This window comes from Procambarus clarkii, chromosome 40, assembly GCF_040958095.1.
Source record: "Procambarus clarkii isolate CNS0578487 chromosome 40, FALCON_Pclarkii_2.0, whole genome shotgun sequence".
Classification (NCBI taxonomy): Eukaryota; Metazoa; Arthropoda; class Malacostraca; order Decapoda; family Cambaridae; genus Procambarus; species Procambarus clarkii.
The window spans coordinates 34,652,764-34,672,727 of NC_091189.1; the positions used below are offsets into that span (position 1 = coordinate 34,652,764).

The 19,964-nt window shown below is 40.3% G+C and overlaps 1 protein-coding gene across 3 annotated transcripts in view; it reads left to right on the plus strand.

Moving 5' to 3' along the window:
* Positions 1–16,380, plus strand: part of LOC123758114 (uncharacterized) — a 92,043-nt gene extending 75,663 nt beyond the window's left edge. For 2 of the 3 annotated variants that reach the window (XM_069338951.1, XM_069338950.1), the window contains exons 3-6: positions 7,270–7,413; positions 13,320–13,533; positions 14,430–14,612; positions 14,786–16,380. In XM_069338951.1, coding sequence (XP_069195052.1) covers positions 7,270–7,413; positions 13,320–13,533; positions 14,430–14,612; positions 14,786–14,991 — 747 coding nt within the window. In that variant the 3' untranslated portion in view covers positions 14,992–16,380. The remainder of the gene's footprint in view (positions 1–7,269; positions 7,414–13,319; positions 13,534–14,429; positions 14,613–14,785) is intronic. The other variant, XM_069338952.1, reaches the window with a different exon arrangement.
* Positions 16,381–19,964: the final 3,584 nt, after the last annotated feature.

The window sequence follows — 19,964 nt, forward strand, 5'->3', positions numbered from 1 at the left end:
ATAACTAGTATGCTTTAACCCACTACGCCATCAGACCTTACAAAAGAAGTAGATAGTTCGAGATATATATATCTCAAACATCTCTACCTCCCGAAGGCACCAGATGAGTGAGGGGTCAGTCTGCATTTTTCGTCAAGCCACTGTCAATGTGAGAGAACTCGTGTCCAGCTTATAAGCCTATACTTGCATAAACCACAAGTGAAGATAAACAATCTTTGGACAACACCCACCAGTGGGACTCGAACCCAGAAAGCACAACTACCTTCCAGTAGCTGGCATAACTAGTATGCTTTAACCCACTACGCCATCAGACCTTACAAAAGAAGTAGATAGTTCGAGATATATATATCTCAAACATCTCTACCTCCCGAAGGCACCAGATGAGTGAGGGGTCAGTCTGCATTTTTCGTCAAGCCACTGTCAATGTGAGAGAACTCGTGTCCAGCTTATAAGCCTATACTTGCATAAACCACAAGTGAAGATAAACAATCTTTGGACAACACCCACCAGTGGGACTCGAACCCAGAAAGCACAACTACCTTCCAGTAGCTGGCATAACTAGTATGCTTTAACCCACTACGCCATCAGACCTTACAAAAGAAGTAGATAGTTCGAGATATATATATCTCAAACATCTCTACCTCCCGAAGGCACCAGATGAGTGAGGGGTCAGTCTGCATTTTTCGTCAAGCCACTGTCAATGTGAGAGAACTCGTGTCCAGCTTATAAGAATATACTTGCATAAACCACAAGTGAAGATAAACAATCTTTGGACAACACCCACCAGTGGGACTCGAACCCAGAAAGCACAACTACCTTCCAGTAGCTGGCATAACTAGTATGCTTTAACCCACTACGCCATCAGACCTTACAAAAGAAGTAGATAGTTCGAGATATATATATCTCAAACATCTCTACCTCCCGAAGGCACCAGATGAGTGAGGGGTCAGTCTGCATTTTTCGTCAAGCCACTGTCAATGTGAGAGAACTCGTGTCCAGCTTATAAGCCTATACTTGCATAAACCACAAGTGAAGATAAACAATCTTTGGACAACACCCACCAGTGGGACTCGAACCCATATATATATCTCGAACTATCTACTTCTTTTGTAAGGTCTGATGGCGTAGTGGGTTAAAGCATACTAGTTATGCCAGCTACTGGAAGGTAGTTGTGCTTTCTGGGTTCGAGTCCCACTGGTGGGTGTTGTCCAAAGATTGTTTATCTTCACTTGTGGTTTATGCAAGTATAGGCTTATAAGCTGGACACGAGTTCTCTCACATTGACAGTGGCTTGACGAAAAATGCAGACTGACCCCTCACTCATCTGGTGCCTTCGGGAGGTAGAGATGTTTGAGATATATATATCTCGAACTATCTACTTCTTTTGTAAGGTCTGATGGCGTAGTGGGTTAAAGCATACTAGTTATGCCAGCTACTGGAAGGTAGTTGTGCTTTCTGGGTTCGAGTCCCACTGGTGGGTGTTGTCCAAAGATTGTTTATCTTCACTTGTGGTTTATGCAAGTATAGGCTTATAAGCTGGACACGAGTTCTCTCACATTGACAGTGGCTTGACGAAAAATGCAGACTGACCCCTCACTCATCTGGTGCCTTCGGGAGGTAGAGATGTTTGAGATATATATATCTCGAACTATCTACTTCTTTTGTAAGGTCTGATGGCGTAGTGGGTTAAAGCATACTAGTTATGCCAGCTACTGGAAGGTAGTTGTGCTTTCTGGGTTCGAGTCCCACTGGTGGGTGTTGTCCAAAGATTGTTTATCTTCACTTGTGGTTTATGCAAGTATAGGCTTATAAGCTGGACACGAGTTCTCTCACATTGACAGTGGCTTGACGAAAAATGCAGACTGACCCCTCACTCATCTGGTGCCTTCGGGAGGTAGAGATGTTTGAGATATATATATCTCGAACTATCTACTTCTTTTGTAAGGTCTGATGGCGTAGTGGGTTAAAGCATACTAGTTATGCCAGCTACTGGAAGGTAGTTGTGCTTTCTGGGTTCGAGTCCCACTGGTGGGTGTTGTCCAAAGATTGTTTATCTTCACTTGTGGTTTATGCAAGTATAGGCTTATAAGCTGGACACGAGTTCTCTCACATTGACAGTGGCTTGACGAAAAATGCAGACTGACCCCTCACTCATCTGGTGCCTTCGGGAGGTAGAGATGTTTGAGATATATATATCTCGAACTATCTACTTCTTTTGTAAGGTCTGATGGCGTAGTGGGTTAAAGCATACTAGTTATGCCAGCTACTGGAAGGTAGTTGTGCTTTCTGGGTTCGAGTCCCACTGGTGGGTGTTGTCCAAAGATTGTTTATCTTCACTTGTGGTTTATGCAAGTATAGGCTTATAAGCTGGACACGAGTTCTCTCACATTGACAGTGGCTTGACGAAAAATGCAGACTGACCCCTCACTCATCTGGTGCCTTCGGGAGGTAGAGATGTTTGAGATATATATATCTCGAACTATCTACTTCTTTTGTAAGGTCTGATGGCGTAGTGGGTTAAAGCATACTAGTTATGCCAGCTACTGGAAGGTAGTTGTGCTTTCTGGGTTCGAGTCCCACTGGTGGGTGTTGTCCAAAGATTGTTTATCTTCACTTGTGGTTTATGCAAGTATAGGCTTATAAGCTGGACACGAGTTCTCTCACATTGACAGTGGCTTGACGAAAAATGCAGACTGACCCCTCACTCATCTGGTGCCTTCGGGAGGTAGAGATGTTTGAGATATATATATCTCGAACTATCTACTTCTTTTGTAAGGTCTGATGGCGTAGTGGGTTAAAGCATACTAGTTATGCCAGCTACTGGAAGGTAGTTGTGCTTTCTGGGTTCGAGTCCCACTGGTGGGTGTTGTCCAAAGATTAATATATATATATATATATATATATATATATATATATATATATATATATATATATATATATATATATATATATATATATATATATATATATATATATATATATATATATATATATATATATATATATATATATATATATATATATATATATATGAGTTCTCCAAAACTCATTTTCGTACTTTTAAGGTGAAGAAAAGAAGTGATTTACTATAGAGTGTATTACACTTATTTGTATAATTTGCACGACGTTTCGAACCTCCATGGTTCATTCTCAAGTGAACAGATCTTACAATACTAGTTGATTTTATACCCGCATTAGGTCAGGTGATAATACAATGAAGGTGAAAACATGGGGGGATACATAAGGGATAAACATAGGGGCTGCAGAAGGCTTATTGGCCCATACGAGGCATCTCCTATCCAAACACAAAGATTAATCCAGTGTAATTGGCCTGTTATGTTGGACATTGTCTTCTGTGTTGGCATCGATATGTTCTTGTCTTGTCCTTACTCTCATGGTGGGTAGAGTAAATAGTTCCGTGATTTGGGTGTTCATGGTAGGTCGCTCTATTCTTATGTGAATTGCCTCAAGAATTTGTAATCTTCTTGAATCTTGGGTTTTGTCTATTATGCAAGTATTCTTGTTCAACATTTATCTTGTTAGAGTAATGTCATGGGCTTGTCTCATGTGATTCTTAGGGGCACCAGATTGAAGATGGCATGTCAAACGCCTCGTCAGCTTGGTCGACGTCATACCTATGTACTTACATTGAAGGTTACATCCTTCGTGGGGGCAAGTGTACATGTATACAACGCTTGACTGCTGTTGAGGGTTCTCCGTCGGCTTCGGGCTGTTTTTGATAAGGAGCTCTGAAGTCTTCTTGGTTTTGTAGAATATTATCAGCCCTGATGCTAAGAAAATAGGTAGAGGGATAGAAGCCCTAAACCAGAAAATAATAAATACAGAATATGCGGTCATATTCAATGAAACATGTTTGAAAGAAAACCTGCTGCCAGTATACACCAATATATATATATATATACATGTCGTACCTAGTAGCCAGAACGCACTTCTCAGCCTACTATGCAAGGCCCGATTTGCCTAATAAGCCAAGTTTTCCTGAATTAATATATTTTCTCTAATTTTTTTCTTATGAAATGATAAAGCTAGCAATTTCATTATGTATGAGTTCAATTTTTTTTATTGGAATTAAAATTAACGTAGATATATGACCGAACCTAACCAACCCCATCTAACCTAACCTAACCTATCTTTATAGGTTAGGTTGTTTGATGACTAAGCAGAAAAGGAGAGGAGCAAGGGGGTCTTTTTCTATTTTCTTATATATATATATATATATATATATATATATATATATATATATATATATATATATATATATATATATATATATATATATATATATATATATATATATATATGCGAACAAGCCTGAATGGTCCCCAGGACAATATGCAACTCTGGGGTGTGAGTTTTCAGTTATATATATATATATATATATATATATATATATATATATATATATATATATATATATATATATATATATATATATATATATATCAATCCCCGCAAGCACAACTCGGTAAGTATATATATATATATATATATATATATATATATATATATATATATATATATATATATATATATATATATATATATATATATATATTATATATATATATATGTATATATATATATAATTATATATTATATATATATATATAATTATATTATATATATATATATATATATATATATATATATATATATATATATATATATATATATATATATATATATATACTTACCGAGTTGTGCTTGCGGGGATTGAGCTCTGGCTCTTTGGTCCCGCCTCTCAACGGTCAATCAACTAATGTACAGGTTCCTGAGCCTATTGGGCTCTATCATATCTACACTTAAAGCTGTGTATGGAATCAGCCTTCACCACATCACTTCCTAATGCATTCCATTTGTCTACTACTCTGACACTGAAAAAAATCTTTCTAACGTCTCTATGGCTCATTTGGGCACTTAATTTCCACCTGTGTCCCTTAGTGCGTTTGCCCCTTGTCTATCTTTATCTACCCTGTCAATTCCTCTGAGAATCTTGCATGCGGTGATCATGTCCCCTCTAACTCTTCTGTTTTCCAGCGACGTGAGGTTTAATTCCCGTAGTCTCTCCTCGTAGGTTATACCTCTCAGCGCGGGTACTAGTCTGGTGGCAAACCTTTGAACCTTTTCCAGTTTAGTCGTATGCTTGACTAGATATGGACTCCATGCTGGGGCTGCATACTCCAGGATTGGTCTGGTCTATGTCTACTCCAGACATAGGTGGTATACAAAGTTCTGAATGATTCCTTACACAAGTGTCTAAATGCCGTTCTTATGTTAGCCAACCTGGCATATGCTGCTGATGTTATCCTCTTGATATTGGCTTCAGGGGACATGTCAGGCGTGATATCATCCCCCAGATCCTTCACTCTGACTCTTGAAGAATTCCATCTCCCAAATGATACCTTGTAACCGGCCTCCTGCTCCCTACACCTACCTTCATTATATTATATTTGCTTGGGTTAAACTCTAACAACCATTTGTTCAACCATTCCTTCAGTTTGTCTAGGTCGTCTTGAAGCCTCAAGCAGTCCTCTGTCTTAATCCTTCTCATAATTTTAGCATCGTCAGCAAACATCGAGAGGAATGAGTCTATACCCTCCGGGAGATCGTTTACGTATATCAGAAACAGAATAGGACCGAGTACAGAGCCCTGTGGGACTACACTGGTGACTTCACGCCAATCGGAGGTTTCACTCCTCACTGTAGCTCTCTGCATCCTATTGCTTAGCTATTACCTTATCCACTGGAGCACTTTACCAGTTACTCCTGCCTATCTCTCCAGCTTATGTACCAGCCTCTTATGGGAAACTGTGTCAAAGGATTTCCGACAGTCCAAAAAAATGCAGTCCTCCCATCCTTCTCTTTCTTGCTTAATCTTTGTCACCTGGTCGTAGAATTCTATTAAGCCAATAAGGCAAGATTTACCCTCCCTGGCGATTTGTCACGAGGTCCCTTCTCTCCAAATGTGTTACTAGATATTTTCTCACGATCTTCTCCATCACCTTGCATGGTATACAAGTCAAGGACACTGGCCTGTAGTTCAGTGCCTCTTGTTTGTCACCCGTTTTGTATATTGGGACCACATTAGCTGTCTTCCATATTTCTGGTAGGTCTCCCGTCTCCAGTGATCTATTATACACTATGGAGAGTGGTAAGCAAAGTGCCTCTGCAGACCCTTTCAATATCCGTGGTGAGATCCCATCTGGACCAACAGCCTTTCTCACATCCAGATCCAACAGGTGTCTCTTGACCTCATCTCTCGTAATTTCGAACCCTTCCAAGGCCACCTGGTTTACTGCCCCCTCTCCAAGTGCAGTGACCTCACCTTGTTCTATTGTGAAGACCTCCTGGAACCTCCTGTTGAGTTCTTCACACACCTCTTAATCATTCTCTGTATACGTGTCCTCGCCTGTTCTAAGTTTCATTACCTATTCTTTCAATGTTGATTTCCTCCTGATGTGACTGTGGAGTAACTTTGGTTCGGTCTTAGCTTTGCTTGCTATATCATTTTCATAGTTTTTCTCTGCTTCCCTTCTCACACTAACATACTCCTTCCTGGTTCTCTGGTCTCTCTCTCTGCTTTCTGGTGTTCTGTTATTTCGGAAGTTCCTCCACGCCCTTTTGTTCAGTTCCTTTGCTTCTATACATGCCCTATTATACCATGGATTCTTCGTTTGCTTCTCGGATTTTTCCTTGACATAGTCCATCATGTCTTGTACAGACTGAGCTCTGAGGTCTGTGTCCCATGATACATCCCTTAGGAAACTTCTCATCCCCTCATAATTCCCCTTTCGGTATAACAGTCTCTTGTTTCCTAGTTCTTTTTTGGGGGGGAGATAAGTCCTAACTCTACCAAGTACTTAATGATCAATACACTGTGATCACTCATTCCCAAGGGTGCTTCCATCTTAACTTCCCTTATATCCCACTCATTTAGGGTAAATATCAGATCAAGCATGGCTGGTTCATCTTCCCCTCTCATTCTTGTCGGTCCCTTGATGTGTTGGCTTAGAAAGTTTCTAGTTGCCGCGTTCAGCAGCTTAGCTCTCCACGTATCTGGTCCTCCTTGTGTGTGTGTGTGTGTGTGTGTGTGTGTGTGTGTGTGTGTGTGTGTGTGTGTGTGTGTGTGTGTGTGTGTGTGTGTGTGTCTGTTTATATGTAAATTGGTTATGTAATGGTTTACGTTAAGCAAATATACAACATCATGTTTTCAGGTCAACTTATTTACTCGTATATTGGTGTCCACAGGAGGAGCTTCAGGTGGGTCACCAGAGGGCGACTGTGCTGCTCAACAAGCTCCTGTGTCAGGCAAACCAGGTGCTGCCATCAGGCGGTTTCTGTCTTCATAACAACAAATTAGTGGTTGGTGGTAACCACATGTGGAGTGGCCAGGTAATTAGACATGAGGTGTCGATGCAACAACAGAAAAGGTACTATTTCCCCATAAAAATATAACAATATATTCAAACTTGGCGAGTTATCGTTGAATCCATGAATCAGGAACGGTATGAGATGAAAGCAGAAAGCAGTTTGACTATATAGCACTTGGTACAGGTATGAGGATGACAGAAACGAAGAGACAAAAGACTGACTGTGAGAGGGATACAATTCCAGTTACACAGACCGGGGCTGTGTCTGGTATCCCACCTGGTGTGTGTGTGTGTGTGTGTGTGTGTGTGTGTGTGTGTGTGTGTGTTTGTAAGTGTAGTTACAGGATGAGAGCTACGCTCGTGATGTCCCGTCTTCCCAGCACTCTTTGTCATATAACGCTTTGAAACTACTGACGGTCTTGGCCTCCACCACCTTTTCACCTAACTTGTTCCAACCGTCTACCACTCTGTGAAAGTGAATTTTCCTATATTTCTTCGGCATCTGTGTTTAACTAGTTTAAATCTATGACCTCTTGTTCTTAAAGTTTCAGGTCTCAGGAAATCTTCCCTATCGATTTTATCAATTCCTGTTACTATTTTGTATGTAGTGATCATATCACCTCTTTTTCTTCTGTCTTCTAGTTTTGGCATATTTAATGCCTCTAACCTCTCCTCGAAGCTCTTGCCCTTCAGTTCTGGGAGCCACTTAGTAGCATGTCTTTGCACCTTTTCCAGTTTGTTGATGAGATATGGGCACCACACAACCGCTGCATATTCTAGCTTTGGCCTAACAAAAGTCGTGAACAATTGCTTTAGTATATCGCCATCCATGTATATAAAAGCAATTCTGAAGTTAGAAAGCGTGGCATAGGCTCCTCGCACAATGTTCTTTATGTGGTCCTCAGGTGATAGTTTTCTATCTAAAACTAACCCTAGATCTCTTTATCAGAATTCTTTAAAGATTTCTCACATAATATATAGGTTGTGTGGGGTCTGTGTTCTTCTATTCCACATTCCATAACATGGCATTTATTAACATTAAATTCCATTTGCCAAGTGGTGCTCCATATACTTATTTTGTCCAGGTCATCTTGAAGGGCATGCCAATCATCTAAGTTTCTTATCCTTCTTATTATCTTAGCATCATCAGCAAATATGTTCATATAATACTGTATACCAACTGGAAGATCATTTATGTAGACAATGAACATCACTGGTGCAAGAACTGAACCCTGTGGTACTCCACTTGTGACATTTCTCCAGTCCGATACATTGCCTCTGATCACTGCCCTCATTTTTCTATCAGTCAGAAATTTTTCATCCATGTTAGAAGCTTACCTGTCACCCCTCCAATATTTTCCAGTTTCCAGAACAACCTCTTATGTGGAACTCTGTCGAAAGCCTTTTTTACGTCCAGATAGATGCAGTCAACCCAACCATCTCTTTCCTGTAATATCTCTGTTGCTCGATCATAGAAACTGAGTAAATTCGATACACAGGATCTTCCAGATCGAAAACCATACTGTCTGATATTATATCATTTCTCTCCAGGTGTTCTACCCATTTAGTTTTAATTATTTTTTCCAATATTTTGACTATTACACTTGTCAATGATACTGGTCTATAATTAAGGGGGTCTTCCCTGCTTCCACTTTTGTAGATTGGAACTATGTTAGCCTTTTTCCACACATCAGCTACAACTCCTGTAAACAGGGATGCCTGAAAAATCAGTTGAAGTGGAATGCAGAGCTCAGGTCCACATTCTCTCAGAACCCATGGTGAAACTCCATCTGGACCACCTGCTTTGTTCTTATTTAGGTCCTTGAGCATTTTTTCCACTTCGTCTCTAGACACCTCTATGTGCTCTATGTTGTTCTCTGGAATTCTTATTGTGTCTGGTTCCCTGAAGATTTCATTTTATACAAACACACTTTGGAACTTTTCGTTTAATGTTTCACACATTTCCTTTTCATTTTCCGTGAATCTATTTCCCATTTTCAACCTCTGAATATTAGTGTGTGTGTGTGTGTGTGTGTGTGTGTGTGTGTGTGTGTGTGTGTGTGTGTGTGTGTGTGTGTGTGTGTGTGTGTGTGTGTGTGTGTGTAGTCTTTGAGATAAAATATCTGTCTGTCCAAGACTGGAGGGAAGATGCTTGGGGATAGCATCACCTTACTTTGCAGGGTGAATGGTCTGGGGAATGGGACGTGTGGGGGAAATACTGTGATTGATTTATAAGGAAAAGTACTTAGGACTTGTTCTTTACTAAATTCAAATTACTCTTATGTTAAAATAATACAACTAAAAGTTCTTAGCTAGGGCTGTAAATCCTACTCCTCTAGCCCTGAGGAGGACTGTGGGCTGTAGGGGGCAGGCAGGTCCTTAAGGGTGAATGGAATTGATTGGAGACCCACAATCTTCCTGCAGGCATTTCAACACATCCCTGTATCAAATACAAGCTAATAAGACTATAAAACTCAGTTCTATGACTGAACACTGGTTCTGTTCTAGATCAAGGATTTGAACAATATACAGTCTAGCCTAGCTATAAATTTATTGCAGCAGCCAATAATCTATTATACTAATAAACACAACAAGTTGTATTATACAAGTATGATATCTATGCAAATATGCAGACTAGATATTATAAACAATATGATATACTAATATGAAAAATTAAGGATAATTTTTATAGCAATTAATTATTTGATGAATAAGAATTTATATATTCAGATATATTCAAATTTACATGAAAAGATTAAGGCATTGAGTAAATTAAAGCAAAGTAACAGATTCAGTTACTGAAAGATTAAAGGAAACTTACTGAAAATTATGGCATTGCCTCTCAGTTTAAGGACAGACTTACTGGATAAATAAAGGTTATCATATTATGCAGTTGGCCAATCAACACACTACAAATAACATTCAATACTTACCAGGTCTGACAAGTGGTCAGACTGTATGATCTCTATTAAAGAGATAGGCAGTGTATTTTTATAGTAAGATAGCAGCTTAGCTGGATAATTCATTTATAGCAGTTGCTGTAGGATAAGATTAAGATGACGTGGTGGTGGTGGAGGCATGCTGAGTGCATTAGATTTCCTAGATTAGATGTGTGTATAAAGTCCAAGAACTGAGTGTCTAGGGAGCTATCACTGATGATATATGATCAGTAGTGCGTAAAATCTTCCTTGTATAATGTTTCAAGCACTGTGCCCATGATTACACTGTTAAACACTGGGAACTGGCATCGACTGGTTGTGGGTGCTTCTCGCTCCACCTGCTGCTGCTATGCTCTCTCAGCAAAATATGCAAAAACACACCTTCAATGAATATTTATTGATTATATTTATTGTCTAGACAGATTATAGTGATAAAGTATAAGATAAACTGATATAGGATTTAAAGATTGGTAGTACTTAATAGTACAATTAGTTCTTATTAAGGATTTAAATCAGTCTTCACCAGAAATCGATTGATGTTTACTATTTTTTAATTATGTTCTTCTCGAACCTTCTAGATCCTTGAGAAATCATGCACAAAGTCCCCGTAGACGCATATTGGCCTTAAGACATACTGTAGGTGATCATGGTGGCGTTGTCATGTAGAATCTAGTTGATGTGTAACACAATATAATGAATCTGATGTGACTGACGTAAGATATATATATGATATAGAAATACTGATTTCTTAGATAATAATATTGATATAGTGGGCAAAATTTCCCAAAGGACGAACATAAGCTGGTCCTCGGAAGAGCAAAGGAAGCGATGGGAAATTACCTTCCCCTTGTGAAGGGAAGGGGAGGTAAATAGCTGAGAAGTTAGTGAAATGTAAGGAAGATGGTGAAGTTTAGGGAAGGTAGTGAAGGAGAGAGATGGTGAGGAAGAGTAGGGAAGGTGGTGAAGGGTAGGAAAGTAGGTGAAGGGTAAGGAAGGTAAAGGAGAGGGAAGGTTATAGATGGGAACCTAGTGGTGCCTGGGTAGTGATAATGGATATAAAAATGAAGACAGTATTTAAAGATGATTAGAGTGATGAGGACGGGTGTCAGAATTGAAGTTTACAGTAATGAAACCAGCTTGTAATGAAGATGTGGTGTGCAGTATTACATTTTCTGAGACAGATATAAAGTTGAGAGGGAGGGTGATGTTGGGGGAGAGTGGAAGTTGATGGGGGAGAGTCGAGGAAATGACAGGGGATGCAGTAAGTGATTGTTGTTGTATTGATAGATAACACTAGAGATAAGAGGCTAACACATACATGGAGTACTACGAGACATTCGTCCTCTTTCAGATCAAACCCCAAGACTTGATATGGTACAACTGAGTTGATGACATATTTACATGTTGGAGGGATAGCTTTAGGCCTTTCTCTCAGTTCTTTGAGAGCCTGAATGCTCTAGTGCCCAGCATTCAAGTTTAGAGTTGAATGAGAGTCAGATGACAAACTACAATTCCTAGACGTCTTATTAACCCTTAAACTGCACAAAGCATCATATGATGCTTTGTGCAGTTACTGTCGACAGATTGTGTACGCTCCCGGGTACGCACCATGCTATCATTGACTCAAGATCAAATAAATAGTGAATTATTTTCTGATGGTGAGGAAAGTGATATAGATGACTGACACCGATAGAGACTATGCACAGGAGTCCGATGATAATAGCACGGAAAGTGAGAGTGAGATACAGCTCGCTCTCATGGCAAGGCCTACACATTCATCAGTGCCTCATCGCCGAGTGTCTACACCAATTCGCTCACGACCACACAGTTCTTGCACTTATTTAGAGTATGAGGATATTTTGGGCGACGAGTCAGAGGAAGGTGACTTTTTCTGGTTTTAGTGAAGTTGAATCAGAGCATAGTACCACGCCGGTCGCTAGTGCCAGTGGTGTTACCAAGCGATGTTTTGTCCCGTGAGCGTCTCGTCCAGCCAAGCGCTGCCACATGGCACCACATGAAGACAATGAGGAACAAAGACCCTCATGTTCACGTGATTTTACCTCATCTTCAGTTTGCACCCATACTATGCATAGACGGGATTCAGCTCCTGGTCACGGTATGTAATGATTCCTCGCCGTGGGACCGCTGTTTCGTCTCGCAGAACACCAGGTGTACTTGTGTGGAGTGATGATGACGATTTTGTTCCACAAATTCCTGCTTTCGAGGACAAGGGGAGGGGGGATGGTGGGGAGGACGAGGGGACGGTGGAGTGGGTGATGGTGGGGGAGGACGAGGGGACGGGGAGTGGGTGATGGTGGGGAGGACGAGGGGACGGGGGAGTGGGGTATGGTGAGGAGGATGAGGGGGGAAGATGAGAAGGACAGAGGAGTGTGGGATGGTGGGGAGAACGAGGGGACGGGGGAGAACGAGGGGACGGGGGAATGGTGAGCGGGGGATGATGGGGGAGGATGAAGGTGGGAATGGTGGGAGTTCTAGAGTCGGCAAACCAGACAATCTCTATATCTCCACAGACAATGGAACAGCAAGAAATATTGTATACCAACAAGCATTGTGAAATTAAACATTAGAAACATGCGCTTTCTCTTTTCTTTCATTTTCATTTAACCAGACTGAGCAACAGCAAGGCATGGCTGGGTACGGCTAGTGTTTAAATAAAAAATATGTAATATCTATACCATTTTCTTTAAAAATTAGCTAAAACATGGTGGTTAAAAGGTATCAAAAACTGAGCGGGACAGTAATAGTTGGGCTCATTTCCTATCACTTAATGCATCTGTTCACCTAGCAGGTACTCAGAAGTTAGTCAGCTTGTTGTGGGGTTGCATCCTGGACGGGGTCGATATAAGCTAACGTGTATAATACACTCTTGCTGCGTGTCCTCGACTCAATGTATTATTATAAAACAAATGTCAAACATTTAAAAAATAAACGAAAATGTCCACTTCAGTTCCACAATTCCCCAACGCAGCTGTGCGCGGGCTTGGAGCAGCTCTTCGGCAACACCACCGTGGCCGACCTCGGGGCGGGCCTGGGCCACTACGGCAGGTGCTTCCTCCGCAGGTCAGAGGGCATACTGAACCACCCCAACAAGGTGGAGATTGAAAATATCAACAAAGATTACACGAATTTAATGAAGCATGCAGGACTCTCCGGTACCCCACAAGTCATCAATTCATGGAACGGTAGGGTTATCTGGATATCATATTAGGCTTCAAGCCATTGTCAGGAAAGTTATCTCGCATCTTTTTTTTGTCTACATCTTTTCCACTGTCTCTGATGTGGCCCGTTTCTATCTCATTTGCTCCATTCTGCCTTCACCTTTTTAATGGATCTCATATTTAGTGATCCTGATGTCTCATGCTCTTATCTCGTTCTTTGAAACACTGTTTTATATATCTAATGTTGACGTTATCATGGCCTATGACGAAAACAACTGTTAAAGCCCTCGATTAGAAAGGTGCCTCCAGGAAGGTTGATTCTCGCATCTATCTCATTGTGTCCATTCCTATTTCTCTCCATGATTCAAGCACCTATGCTATTATGTCAACCCATATTAAGCCAAAGCTTTCACCCGGAAGCTATGGCTTTTTGTCTGAACTTAACCCTCCCGAGTTTGAATCTTTTCACTACGGATGAAAAACACTTTAGGCCTAAATTGCATAGTTTAACAATTATATATTTTTAAGGCGGCCTCAGCATGCTACTTGAATCATTATATAATATTATATATATATATATATATATATATATATATATATATATATATATATATATATATATATATATATATTTTATTTAACACAATTTGAAATTTAACTTTCTGTTGTTCCTGCCATACAGTACAGAAGGTTAATAACAGGATTTGTGAGAACATTAAGGTAGTTAGAACGACTTCCAATATAACAATAAACGAAAGGTTGCATTGAAGCCAGGTAAAAAAAAAAACTTGTTTTATATTGAATAATACAATATTGATTGTTTACAAGGTTCGTCACAAAAGTTAGTTACAGGTCCCCCTACAGGGACTGGTTAGATAATGACTAGGGAATGTGTTGAAACCTTTCGTGTCCCTGTGTAGGATGGGATGGAGCGGCGAACATCGACGAGTTCACCAACGGGAGGATAGCGTCAGCGGACCTCTCCAGCCCCGCGGCCCTCGGGGGTCCCTTCCACTGGGTGATGAGCCTGGAGGTGGGAGAACACATCCCAGAGTCCGGAGAGAAGAACTTCCTGGACAACCTGGTCAAGCACGCCTGCGTGGGTGAGTCGCCCTCCCGTTGTGTACCTGCCACAAGGCTCAGGTGCTGGTGGGTCTTCTCCACACATCTTGACCTGTAAACATGATATGTGTTGCTCTTCTTTCCTCAGACATGAGCTCTGCTTTATCTCCGGTACATGAGCCTTCTCCTTGACCTGCCACGACCTCTGTTACAGGAGTGGTGTTGTCGTGGGCTGTGCCGGGGCAAGGGGGACACTCCCACGTCAACTGCCGCTCCAACGACTACGTCAGGAAGGAGATGGCCGCCAGGGGACTGGAGTCGGATAAGCTCGCAGAGGTGAAGCTGCGGAAAAACGTCGACCAACTCACCTACTTCATGAACACCCTCATGGTCTTCAGGTACCCCAAGAAGAGGTGCTGAGGCCCCGTTCCGTCTCCTCCAACTCCTTTGAATCTAATATATTTGTATGCGAAAATAAATTCCCAGACACCTGGCTTATCAACTCTACTGAACTTCGAAGGGTGAAAAGGCCTCAGTAATATTCCGTTTGACTGAAGTTTGACTACTACTCCAAGGTTCCATACTGTCCTTTTAAATGCATAAAAAGTTCAATAAGGCTACTCAACTAGCCTTTCAAGCTACCGAAGACAAACTAACAATTTAAAACAAAATAAACAAAAAAATCTCAAAACTACTTATAAACTGTCCTTACTGTCCTAACAGTTATGACCTGAAGTGACCTAAAATGTTATGCATCAGCCCAGTCAACACGTTTATGGTAAATAGGTAAACTTAGTTTACAATAGCCGCTGAAGATTAACAATTCCACCTTCTCATTTGCCAAATTTGCATCAACATATAATCGGATCCTACAAATGTCATGGAAATTCAATTACGATAATTACAAATTGGCAAATACTTTCAGAGGTTTGATTGACAAAAAACTGACACTAAGAAGTGCACAAGTTTGGAATTTTGCACAGACTCACCAGTGCACAGACATAGATTCACACACTCAGACAGATTTACAAAACATGGCCATACAGGAGTTTCGAGAAGATTTAATTCCTGTTTCGCACTTCATCAAATCTTGCACTTGCATGTTTCTAAAAACTTATTTTAAAAATATTCCCAATTAAACTCATGATTAGTATTTTCCAGATTAACTATTAAATTGCACTATGGAACTCTGGTATGTCAGCATCACCTATTGCTTACTGCACGAAGATGAGAAGGGATATGCAAATTTGAAAAATATAAAATTTTTATAAGTTTATATGTAAAATTGAGAAGTAAATATGCGAAGATTTAAAGTAAATATGGGAAGCAGAGGAATATGTATAAGAAGTGGAAACAAGGGTGTACCAGTGGACACGGCAGTTATGCAAGGATGCTTATTTTCAATTTACAGTATGTACAAATATATTTTTTAGGTACAACACTGGGGTGTTTCAATGTATTTAATATCAACTGCGTACAAAAACTACTTTATCATCTTCCAGAAACGTGTTCAATCCATAACAAAAATTAAAATATTGTTACTCGATCGTAAGGAAATTAGACGATTAAGTCATTCAACACTTAACGCAGTGTCTCTCTTTGTTTGATTTATCACTTGTTCTAAGTACTTTATATTATTTGTTAAAAAAAATAAAAAATACTTTTGCATATACCGCGAACCCATTTCCGTGTGTGTGTTAATGCCGAAGTGTTTATGCCTAGTGTTCACTTGGGGCGTCCAAGAGCTGTTTGGAGTTGTGTTAAACCCAACAATTACATTCTGGTTATGACAATAAATATACTTTCCCATGTGGTGTTTTTCTTAACATCATGACAGAAAAACATGCAGGCTCTCCCTCTCCCTACCTCTCTTTGTTTCTCTCTCTTCCTCCCTCCCTCCCACTCTCTCTGCCCAAGCACTGGGCTAGATGGTTAGATGGTAGTGGGATGGTCTCGCTTCATGCAGATCGGCGTTCAATCCCTGACCATCCCATCAACAAATCCTTATCCTGAACCCTTCCATGTACTGTAAAGTCGTAATGGCTTGGCACTTTCTTTTGATAGTTCCCCCTCTCCCTCTCTCTCCCTACCCCTCCCACCCCTCTCTCTCTTTCTCTCTCTTCCTTTGCCATACAGACCTTGAGGTCAGGGGCTGCCTGCAGACTGTGTATTCTCCAGAAATTAAATGATATATAAAAGAGAGACAACCTGGCTTAGAGGAGCGTGATGCACTTTGGTTTAGTAACGATGAAAGTCCAGCTACTGGATAGTCGTAATCTGTCACTGACATAACATTCTCCCTGCTATGGATAAAGGCTGAGGAATTCAATACTCTTACACAGGTATTTGCCTTTAGAAACAAGGCAGTAATTAATGGCTAAATCTACATGAACATTGTATTGAGTCACACTATTATCCCCTATTTGAACACATCGTGTTAACACTGACCAATGTGAACACTATTAACAGTGAGTTTAGGGGGGGAGGACGGTTAAGGGCAAATTGACTATTCTTATACATTTCTGTGAGCTATTTAATAGCTTATCTTACTGAGAACCTTATAACACTTATAAAGGTGTAATTCACTCTTAAATTACTACTTATATCACGAGGGAGGGGCAATGGGAAGTAATTTTAAGGATTACTTTTGTATACTCAATCAACCCATTCTTATAATAGTACACCGCATTTTGACGTATCCTTAAGATAAAAAAAATAGATGTGCTAAAATTGGTAGCGGCTCACAAAAATTGCGATGATGTCCCGTTTTTAGTTTGTGCATCCTTGGGTTGGTTAGATTCAGGCAGGTTAATATAACAGTTCAGTGACAGTGAGAATGGGAGGATGGGCTGCATCAATTACTTTAAACAAAATTATTACTAATGTAATTTTTGCAATGAGTGCCATGAAATTTACTGAAATGACTTTTAAATACATTGATTTTATCTGTGTTCTTGTAATAACCCTAACTGTTCTTCCCTTCCTCTCCACTCACTACCCCAGCTCAACACTGCTTGCAGCTCAGTATGACTCCTCACTGAGCTACCGCGAATATAAGCTGAAATATTAAATGGGGGAAGCAGCAACAATGGTGGGTTTCTTAGTTTAAATATAAGGAATAAAAACTCATTAAACACTGCTACCACCTCCCTGCTCAGAACCTGAATGTCTTTATTATTGATTCTCCAGGAAGAAAGGAAATCAATAATCATGAACTTGTGGGAAATTTTACCCACCTTATCTATATTATTATTATCTAAGAAATGTATTATTTCTATATCATATCTAAATCATATCAAAATGATATCAAATCATATCAAAATCATATCAGAATCACAATAGATTCATTATACATCTTAATCCTAGATGACAATGCCACTAGGATCACGTACACCATAGGGGCCCTATAGATGCCTACGTGACTTTGTGCATGTTTCTCAAGGATCCAGAAGCTTCTAGAAGGATTTCTTAATTCAAAAACTATTTGAACATAATCAATATCCGGTAGAGATTATAAATCGAATCCTTAATAAGAATCGGTAGTACTATCAAGTACTACTTATAATCTTTAAATCCTATATCTAATTACAGTGGTACCTCGCATAACGATCGCCCCAAAAGACGAAAATTTTGGGTAACGAACGGCCCGATCGGCGTCAAATCGTCCCGTATGACGAACGCTGGTTTGTGTAACGTCAACACCACATGGTGGGGTCACGCTGCTTCTTGCACATTCTTAGATGCCTCCGACGATGCACATAAATTATGTTGTTCTTGTTTAAAGATGCTAATGATGCTGGGACATAAAAGAGTGACTGCTGAGATGTTGCAAAGCATTGACGTTTTTGTAGGAAAAAAGAAATAAAATGTCTGATATACAACAAATGTCAAAAAGGTTCGTTGGGTGTTCAGCAGGTAAGCTGCTCCATTATAACAATCTTTCTTTGTTTCAAATGTGTTCCATTTGTTTTGTATTTGTCATTTACGTCTCAATAATGGAGAAGCCTACCTTACATACACTGAATAAACCATTATGATATTTTCCTCTCTTCAAATGTGTTTAATATTTATTTTTCATTTGTCTTCTAGCAAAAGGTTCGTTCGGTGGTCGGCAGGTAGGCTGCTCCATGTTCCTTACATACAAAAAACGAAAATAATAAAAAAATGAAGAATTTTGAAAACTAGTAGAAATGTCAAAAAGGTTCGTTCGGTGGTCTACAGGTCGGCGGCTCCATGTTTCTTAAATAAAAAAAAACGAAAAACAAGAGAACTGTTGAAACAATTTGAAAAATGGACAAATGCCATAAACGTTCGTTCAGTGTTTGTCGGGTAGGGTGCTCCATTATTGAGACGTAAGTGACAAATACAAAACAAATGGAACACATTTGAAACAAAGAAAGATTGTCATAATGGAGCAGCCTACCCAACAAACACTGAACGAACCTTTTGTTATAACGAATATGAAAGACTAGGGCTGCTGGCTGGGTTAGTACTGCGTGAGCAACCATTTGTGGCACACGTGCCTCTGGCTCTCAAACACCTGTCCCACACGGTTATCTTGAGGTTATCTTGAGATGATTTCGGGGCTTTTTTAGTGTCCCCGCGGCCCGGTCATCGACCAGGCCTCCACCCCCAGGAAGCAGCCCGTGACAGCTGACTAACACCCAGGTACCTATTTTACTGCTAGGTAACAGGGGCATAGGGTGAAAGAAACTCTGCCCATTGTTTCTCGCCGGCGCCTGGGATCGAACCCAGGACCACAGGATCACAAGTCTAGTGTGCTGTCCGCTCGGCCGACCGGCTCCCCTAGTTGAAAGTTGAAAGAGGTGTTGAAAGACTGTGCTCATATTGTTTGAAGAACATAAGGGTCATAACATTGGTGAAGCTAGGCGCAATAAGGGCTTAACACAATGGTCGGATGCCAGTGATACAGCACCTATGAGGATGCTACAGCGAGCTATCCAGTTGTAGCTCTGAGCCCCACCCTTCCCATCTCGAATTTATATAGATGATACATAGATGAATCGTTTTCTGCGTTCAGTGATGATGCATCTGATACAAGTAGCATAGATGAACAGTGTTAGCGGCTTCCATGGTGGTGGTGTTCATTGATATTTTCAAGAATACCTGAATCTCTTCCTGACTGATGGACACTCTTTGAGGCTAGCTGAATCTCTTCCTGACTGATGGACACTCTTTGAGGCTAGCTGAATCTCTTCCTGTGTGGGACCTTACAAAGCGATCTTTTCAAGACTACCTTACAATTGAGCTTTTCCTATAATCGTTTCAATACTACCTTATGCTTTACAAGCTTGGCTACATACCACCAACAAGTACTAAAGCCAAGGGTGCACGCGAGTGCGTTATTTGCAAGCACACAGAACGATGAAACA